General features: G+C 40.2%; 1 protein-coding gene across 1 annotated transcript; it reads right to left on the bottom strand.

Moving 5' to 3' along the window:
* Nucleotides 1-6,237: 6,237 nt before the first annotated feature.
* Nucleotides 6,238-7,173, bottom strand: LOC124967926 (olfactory receptor 7G2-like). The gene has a single exon (XM_047530358.1). It carries the CDS (start codon nt 7,171-7,173, stop codon nt 6,238-6,240), a length of 936 nt encoding a protein of 311 aa, XP_047386314.1.
* Between the last annotated feature and the right edge of the window lie 2,712 nt (nt 7,174-9,885).

Genomic DNA, 9,885 nt, shown 5'->3' on the forward strand with positions numbered 1-9,885 from the left:
CTAATGAAATATAGAGGTCTAGTTTTATTCTTCTGCATTGTGCTTCTTTACTTAAAAAATATAAGTGAGCTCAAGCATTGAACACTGCCCAGTCCAGGATTGTGGACTCACAACACCTCAAAGTTTCAGGAAAGTCTCCAAGAAATAATTTAACCAAGGACACTCTTGGTTGGATGGATACATTTGTGACACCTCTCATAACATCCAGTATCAGAAGTCAGTACACTGAGCGAGAAGAGACCTGACTGCTGATTGGTGAGGACAACATTGGCCATGCCAGAGAAGGAATTAGACCAAAGCCTGATTGGACTGACCTCAGAAAAACATGGTGGAAGAATGGGTAGAGTGAACACAGTGATCTCTCAGAGGACTTGGGCTACACGGGGAAGAGAATGTGACTGTAGCTAGAGTGGATGAGAGGTCTGGACAGGGATTTTCATTTAGGAAACACTCATGTACATTTCAAGCCAGGATATCACACTTCACAGTTGACCTCATACCACCATTTGAAGTAACCTACAGGAGGACCAGATCAGGAACACTCAAGGTCAAGAAGACTCCATCATGAGCCTTCCAAATAAAAGCCCCAGAGGTCTCCTTTAACATTCACGGTGTCCAGTTCTCTGGCCATGTGGACAGAAAGTAGTCAGTTAGAGCACAGAAGCAGGATCTGCTCCTGACTCGAGAGTGTGCCTCCTGAAGCCAAGCTGCTGTCACTACCATTTTTTAAATTATCTATTTTTTTTTAACTTTTTACAGAGTGCATGTTGATTCATTGTACACAAATGGGGTACATCATTTCACTTCTGGGGTTGTGCACGATATAGATTCATACCATTCGTGTAATCACACATGTACATAAGGTGATGATGTCTGCCTCATTCCACCATTTTTCACACCCCCTCCCTCTCATATCCTTCTACATAAAGTTCCTCCATTCTTCTCTCACTCCCCACCCCCACACTCCCATTATATATAATCATCCATTTTTCACGTAAGGGTGAATATTTTCCCTGATAAGTGGGTGATGATACAATTTTGATTAGATATTCTTCTCAAATATTGCTTGAGGACTAAACCATTATCATTTTTTATTTTTTAATTTTATTTGTTCTAATTATTTGTGATAGTTCAGACATAAATGGAGTGTAATCTCTCATTTTTCTGGTTATACATACTGCAGGATCACATGTACAGGAGGTGATGATGTCTGTTTCACTCTACTACCATTCCTTCCCCCATACCCTTCCCCTCCCTTCACTCCCCTCTACCTAATATAAAACAACTCTATTCTTCCTTATCTAAATCTCCTACTGTGAATTAGCTTCCACCTATCAGAGAAAACATTCAGCCTTTGGTTTTGGGGGTTTGATTTATTTCACTTAGCAAGATTTTTTCATTTCCAGAAATACATTTTTGATCAACATTCAACATTTCACAGTGGTGAAATTTGTGTTTTTTTCATCTTTTTTATTGCTGCATTATACTTGTACACACTGATGAGCTCTGTTCTTACGTGCTCATACATGCACACTGTACAACAATGGAATTTGGCCAATATCGCTCCCCAGCACATACCCTCCCCCCACCTCCCACTCCTGGTTCCCGTTCCTTTACTGATCTAGGAGATCCCCACGACCCAACACCTTTGTTTTCTTCTTTCCTCTCTAGTTTCTTCAAACCATCATCTTTTTTTTATTTAGCTTTTAATTTTTTGCAGACTGCATTTTGATTCATTGTACACAAATGGGGTACATCTTTTCATTTCTGTGGTTGTACACAATGTAGATTCATGCCATTCCTGTAATCATACATGTACCTAGGGTAATGATGTCTGTCTCATTCCACCATTTTTCATACCTCCCTCTCTCTCATTTCCTTCTACATATTCTAAAGCTCCCCCATTATTCTCTCATTCCCCACTCCCATTATATATCATTCTCCACTTATCAGGGAAAACATTCGGCCTTTGGTTTTTTGGGCTTGGCTTATTTCACTTAGCATGATATTCTCCAATTCCTTCTATTTATTTGCAAATGCCATAACATTATTCTTCTTTTTGGCTGAATATTAGTCCATTGTGTATATATACCAGAGTTTCTTCATCCATTCATCTGTTGAAGGGCATCTAGGTTGGTTCGACAATCTAGCTATTGTGAATTGCACTGCTATAAACATTGATGTGGCTGTGTTATTGTAGCTTGCTGATTTTACGCCCTTTGGATATAAACAGAGGAGTGGGAAAACTGGGTCAAAAAGTGGGTCCATTTCAAGTTTTCTGAGGATTCCCCATACTGCTTTCCAGAGTGGCTGCACCAATTTGCAACTCAACCACCAATGTAAAAGTGTGTCTTTTTCCCCACAACCACGCCAACATCTATTATTGTTTGTGTTCTTATTAATAGCCATTCTAATTGGAGTAAGATGACATCTTAGAATTTTTTTAATTTGCATTTCTCTAATTACTAGAGATATTGAACGTTTTTTCATATATTTATTAATTGCCTGTGTGTCGTCTTCTGTAAAGTGTCTGTTCAGTTCCTTGGCCCATTTCACACATATGTTTTGCAAAACAGAGAAATGAGAACATAAAATATGCAGGATTTGAAAAACAAATTAAAGGAAAATAACTGACGGATATCAGAGTGAGCAAGACACAAACTCCTGACACCCATGTTCGGGTACAGCTGCATAGTAGGGAGAAGAAGATCGCAGAGACAGTGGGTTGAGCACAGTCCACCTGCAGATGTCAATCCCATGAGACTCGGGGACTTAACGCATTAAAGCAATACAAAGAGCTCAGCAGGAAACTTTCACTGGGTGAGTGTGATGTCCTCATTAGGAAAGACCATCAGGATAGAGAGTTGAAGAAAGGAACTTGAGCAGGTGAAGTCCCTTACTTCCTTCACCAGGTACTGGCAGATCTCCTCTCCCTGAGACACCGGGAGTGAACCCCTGTCCTCTTCTCCTTCCTGCTCACGTCTCTCTCACCAGCTCCTCACATATGCCAGCTCTTCTCCTATCTAATGGATTCTGCTTTCTCTAGGAACCTGTAAAGGTACCTTTATCCTGACACACATTATGGGAAAGACACCATGTTTCACTCCAAAATACAACTTAGTTCTAAAGATGTCTATCTCTCTATATCGTGCATAAATACAAGTGAGAATATAGAAAATGTACCCCAAAATACAGATACTGAAGTCCCAATTCTATGTATAGCTCAGAGAGAGCAAATCCACCTTTAATATGATACTAAGATGTTGCTAAAATAGCATTTGTAATGAGAACAGACTATGTATGTACTGAAAGATTCATTGTCTTTTTAGAAATGTCCAAGTTTTCCCAATTTCACAATAGTATTTTCAATACATAATTTGTTAACCCAACAAAGAGAGGCTACATAAATAGAAGTTCAGGGGATTATACACAGGGGAATGAATGGAAGAAGAGGGGAGAGGAATAGGACAGTGAATGATTCTGACCTAACTTTCCTATGTACATATATGAATACACCACCATGAATCTCACCACAGTGCACGTCCACAGGACTGGGATCATAATTAGAATAAGATATATTCTATGCTTGTATAAATATATCAAAACAAATTCTAATGTCATGTAGAACTAAAGAGAACAAACAAAAAATACATACATGGAAATTATTATCATTGATTATCAATATTTTCAAAGTAAAATGCAAATTATCAGGAAAGCTGTTAACGAGTGATACAAATGAAAGTATGGTTGTAATAAAATAGGTAGGGATTGTTATCACATTAAACTTACTTTCCTAGGTCTGGGGTGCTACAGTAGTAAAGAGATGATATCAGTGAAGGAGTACATAAGGCAGGTCAGAAAAATACCAGCACATAAATGAACTACTTGTTTATTGGTGAATCTTATGTAAAACTTAACTTGGACTTGTAGCACACCTCAAAGTCAAAAGTAAATTCCAAAAGATATCAGGCCTCTAAACTAAAAGACATGCCTTAGATCAGCTTTCATAGTCTACAATTTTCTAGAATTATTAAGCACTAGCCATGATGGAATATTGACAAACTACAGTGAAACTGACAATTGTTTGCTTTCACTAAACACTGTGTAGATGATTAAAAGTGATCCACACATCTAAATAAATCAGCAGTTCATAGAACTTGCAAAGGATTACACTCCAATTAAAGAATATTTATATATGGATATTTTTTAAGATCAATAAGACTGAGGCTGTATCTCAGTAGTAAGATATTGCCCAGAAAAGGAAATATATATGTCAAATGTATGAAAAGAGTCTCAACATAGTAAGAGAAACAAAATTGTCAAGGCAACCAAACAGATGATGTGGAACTCCAGCACCACCAAACGGGCAGGCAAATTAGTTCAACCACTTAAGAAAACTCCCCAGATATGAAATATTGTCAATTATGGCAGTTCATCAAGATGCAATCCCATCAAAAGTCAACACACACCCGTGGAGATGGCCACAGTGGTAACTAGCTGCATAGGACTCATTGTGGTGGTCACAATGGTCCACATCAAGGACAGCAAACTTCTCCTGTAAAGAACTAGATAGCAAATGCTTTCAGCTTCAGTGATCACAAAGTCTCCCCTTAACTATTCAACCACCTCTGCAGAGGAAGCAGCCTTAGATAATATCATGAGTAAGTGTGGCTTTCTTTAATAACAGCAAAAAAAGAAAACTCATTGAAACTACACAAAGGAGAAAATTGAAACCCTTAAGGTCAATAATTCCTCCTCAAGAGTAAAACTATTCTTCATCTTCACCAGGAGACCTGGAAAAAGAACAAGCAATCCTCTTTATTCACAATGTCAGAAAAACAGCCACCCAAATTTCATCTATATGGGAAAGAACCTATTTTATTCTGTCACCACATACCATGCTAAAATGGAGAATACTGTAAATAAATGCACAACTGCTAAACCCAGAAACAGGACATGATCTCAGAACTACAGATAAAAATAACGACTGAGCTAAGAAATCCCTCATTCCTTTGACACTTTATCAAAGTCAAAAAATGAACTCCACAGACATCTAGACAGGTCGAGAAGAAGGTAGTAGAGTCCAAGGACATGAGCGTTCTGGGGACAAACAGGGGCAACACTTGCAATCAAAAACTGGGTAAACGAATCCAGTATTTCTCTCTACTTCCATCTGTTTTATAATTTAGGAAATTACATATAGGGGATGCCCAGAGAAGCTGGCACACATACTTTCTCTGCAAAGACTCCTTTGTACCTATATCCATTCATCTTCTTATCAGACTCACACCCACAGGTGAAAGGGATTCAGAGGTGGAAGTGTTGCTCTGAGAGCCACCATTCCACTCATGACAGAGGTGTGTTGTTGGTGGCCCCAAGGAAAGCTCCATCATCAAAGGACCAACGGCAGGACACTGTTTTCTGTCTCTGGCATCGTGTTGAGGATGGCACCTATACCTGCTAGAAAACCTAGTGACTCTAAGAACAAGTCCTAGGAAGAGGTCACCTCATGTAGGACTCAGTGAAGTTCGAATGCCCCAAAATGCACATTTCCATCCCCTTGGGTCGTTGTAATGAACAATCGCCCTCCTTACAGCTTGAGCATATTAAACATAGGGCCTTTTTTTCATGAGAAACAGACATCTTCCTTCATTAATGAAACCAAATATCAGATATCACAAAACCATCTCAAACCGCTGAGATGTGTTGATATTGTAAACAATGAAACTGAATAGGGTGGATGCTGACATTGCCTCCGTAGGATACCATTGTCCACAGATGAGTCTCAGTAATCTCTTAGAAGATGGTGAAAATCAAACTTTTGCTTCACATTAGGTCCAGCTGGGGAGAGCAAACCACCTGGACCTAACCATGGGAACATGCAGCAGTTGTTCTTCATGATATTAACAGAGCTTTCCTGGGACCTTTCCCTGCCCTATCCGCCTACTCCAGTGTTCTTTCTTTTGAGACTGATCCATCCATAATTGCTAAAAATCAAACACCTGACTTCATCCCTTCTTCTGTGGAGTCAGAACATCAAAATGCAGTTTAGGGATGAGGTAGAAATTATTTACCAGATATCATAGATCTGGACAGAAAGCAATGTCAGGTTTGAAATCCAAGTTGCTATGTATTTAGACACCATATTGTGTTGTCATTTGGGAGGAATTCTGACTCACCAGTGTTCCCGTCACTTTAGCTCATACTAGAAACCCAGAACTAAAGCCCATGACACAATCACAGAGGCAGCATCCCACTGATGAGATGCCTCAGGGCCCCCTTCATTTCCTTGTTCCTCAAGCTGTAGATGAAGGGGTTCAGCATTTGAGGGACCACCATGTACATCGTCGAAGCCACTGCGTTCTTCATGGAGGAATCTGTAACTGCAAAACTCATGTACAATCCAAAACCTGACCCGTAGAATAAGGACACCACTGAGAGGTGAGACCCACAGGTGGAAAAGGCTTTATATCTTCCACCCACTGATGGGATCCTAAAAATAGAGGAGACAATTTGGATATAAGAGAAAATAATCCCAGAGAGGGGAAACCCAAAAAATATGATACTCACTAGATACACCAAGATGTTATTGATGAAAGTGTCAGAACAGGCCAGTTTGATGACCTGAGAAAGTTCACAGAAGAAGTGGGGGATCTCCAGGGCTGTGCAGAAGGACAGCTGCAGCAGCATCAGAGTGTGGAACAGGCCATACACAATGCTAAGGAGCAGGCAGAGTAGAAGAAGCAGGACACACAGACGGGGGTTCATGATGACTGTGTACCTCAGGGGGTGACAAATGGCCACATAGCGATCATAGGCCATTACTGCAAGGAGAAAATTTTCTAAACCACAAAAAATCAAGACAAAGCAGGCCTGGGAGAGGCAGCCTGTGTAGGTGATCCTCTGATCCTGTGTTTGGATGCTCACCAACATCTTGGGGATTGTGGTTGTACCAATACAGATGTCACTGAAGGACAGGTTGGAGAGGAAGAAGTACATAGGGGTGTGGAGGTGGGAGTCAGAGCTGACAGCCAGGATGATGAGCAGGTTTCCCAGGATGGTGACCAGGTACATGGACAGGAAGAGACTGAAGACAAGGGGCTGCAGTGCTGGCTCCTCTGTGAGTCCCAGGAGAAGGAGTACTGCAAAAGATGTTTGGTTCGTGGGTTCCATTTTGGTGGCGAATCTTATGGAAGAGATGGGGCAAAAATAAAATAAGATGAATGGTTTCTGGACAACCAGAAAGAGTATCAAATGATTACTTGATAGGAATGAAAAATCTTGAAACCACCAGCGGCTTCCTGAGGCTTTGGACCAGAGGACCTGTCTGAACAAACATTGCAGATAAATTTCCTATCTCTAACAATGAAGACCCAGCACTTTGAACAATATCCTTCATGCATACTCCGAAACCAAGGCAACATGCAGGTCTTCTCTCTGCTTCCTATTCTCCCCTACCTCTGCTCTCCTGCCTCCTCTAACTTCCAAGCCTTTTATTAGACAGCAACACTTTGACCCACATTGTGGTGGTTGCTGAATAACACTCAGCATCTCACCTGGATTTTGAAGGTGAAAGATCCGTTCTCAGCACAGGTAGACAGATGGATTGAGCCAGTAAGGCTCCCGCTGAGGAAGGGTTTTCTCCTGGAGGAGAGGCGCAGGTGCTGCTTCCTGACTGGGGCAGGGCTGCTGAGGGAGATGGTCCCAGGCTGACTCCTGCAGTTCTGCATCCCTGGGGCTCAAAATCCAGAGCTCCTCATTAGGGAGCTATTTCACTATCATTCTTGTCTCAGAAGGACACAACCTTAAAGACCCGGGATAAAAAAGAGAAGAATTCAGAATGATGGATTTCCTGCCCCCAGATACCTGTCCACTGCCTCACCCAGTTCTCTCCATGGCTCATGCTCATCATTTCCCAGACTTTGCACATGTAACACATGGCAATTTCCTAATAAATTACAATGTTCTGGTTTTTCTATAAACAAAAGCATCTACCTATGTCATGATATTAGAAAACCTGATTCTATTTTAGGTGTGAAAATAAGTCTTAGACATTTGAGAATACATAATGCAATGATAAAGATGGCTAAGATATAAAGGTGCAAACACTCAAGGTGTTTCTTCCTAATTACCATTGATTATTTGCTGAATCTTAATTTTTGTTCTGAATATTTTGCACAGAAGAGCCTAATATGTTTCTTTGAATGCTGCTGACTTCTAATTATATATAAACAGGCATTGCCAAGAAACTTTTTAATCTGATGCAATCCTGTCATCTGTTTTTACCTGTTTCCTGTGGTTTGGGGGTTGTACTGGTCAGGGTTCTCTAGAGGAACAGATCCTAAAGGAGGTATGATTATGAAAAGGCTATTTATTGGATTGATTTACACACCCAGAAGCTGGATAGTCCACAATGGCCATCTGCAGGCTAGAGAGCTGGAGGAACCTGTAGCTGCTCAGGCCAAGAGGCTGAAGCCTCAGAACAATAGGGCTCCAACAATGCTGCCCCAGTTGTAGACTGAAGGCTTCTGCAAACTCCCTGGAGAATCACAGGCAGAGTTCCCTTGGAAAGAGTGAATGAATGAGAGTCTGATGTCCTCAGTTATCCCAGCAGAATCAAGAACACCTTCAAGAAGAATCAAGCTTACATCTGCTACAGCTTCCTTGTTCTTCAAACTTGTATTCCACCCAAGCCTCCAACCTATTGGAAAAGAAAGAAAAAGGACTGGAGACTGAATTAGAGCAAATTATATACCATAATTATGTCAAAATGAACCCCAATATTATGTATACCTGTAATGCACTAATAAAATTCTTAAGGAATGAAAAGACACACTACAGAATGGGAGACATATTTGCCAACTATCCTTCTAACACAGGATTAATAACTGTAGTATATAAGACACTCCAAAAAACTCCACAACAATAACACAAGTAAAACAAGTAAAACAAATTTAAAAATTTGCAAATGATCTAAATAAACATTTTCTAAAAGAAGACATACAAACGGCCAATAACTATATGAAAAAAAAATTCTCCACATCTGTAGTCATCAGGGAAATGCAAGTCAGAACCACACTGAGAAATCATCTCACCCCAGTCAGAATCCCTATTACCAAAAATCATAATAGCAACAAATGCTGGTAAGAGAGTGGAGAAAAAGGAACCCTGATGTTGTTGATAGGAGTACATGTTAGTACAGCCACTGTGCCAAACAACACAGAGGTGCCTCTAAAGACTGAAAGTAGATTCACCATCTGATCCAGGGGTCCCAGTCATAGATATGAAGTGGAAGGAAAGGAAGTCAGTACACAAAAGAGATACCTTCATACTCACATTAGTGCAAAGCAATTCACAACAGTCAAGCTATGAAGTCAGCCCAGGTGGTCATCAACACATGAATGGATAAAGAAAATACAGAATATATACACAACAGAATATCTTTCAGCTATAAAGGATGTATGAGATCTTGTCATTTGCAGCAAAATGGATGAAACTAGAGGACATCATGTTAAGTGAAATAAGCCAGACACAGAAAGACGAGTATGGATGTTCACTCTCATGTGTGAGGACTGAAGAACTTAAAAAAAATACATAACCTGAAAGTAGAAGGGGATTCATAGAGCCTGGTTAGGGGGCTGAGGGGAGTGTGAGATAGGGAAGGGAAGAGAGGGTAGAGAAGAATGGATGGATTCCATCAGCACATGTTATATAGCAATATCACAGTGAATCTCATTATTTTGTATAACTAATATGTATTCATAATAATTTTAAATCAAGAAATAAAAGTTTCTGATTGATTGCATATCTACTTCTGCTATGTGTCTGTTTAGTTTCTTAGCCCATTTATTAATTAGGTTATTTGGTGGTTTTTCTTTGTGTGTG

This window comes from Sciurus carolinensis, chromosome 17 (assembly GCF_902686445.1).
Source record: "Sciurus carolinensis chromosome 17, mSciCar1.2, whole genome shotgun sequence".
Lineage (NCBI taxonomy): Eukaryota > Metazoa > Chordata > Mammalia > Rodentia > Sciuridae > Sciurus > Sciurus carolinensis.

What these genes read in the sequence shown, in the direction of transcription:
- LOC124967926 (XM_047530358.1), bottom strand. Translation starts at nt 7,173, where the DNA reads ATGGAACCCACGAACCAAACATCTTTTGCAGTACTCCTTCTCCTGGGA.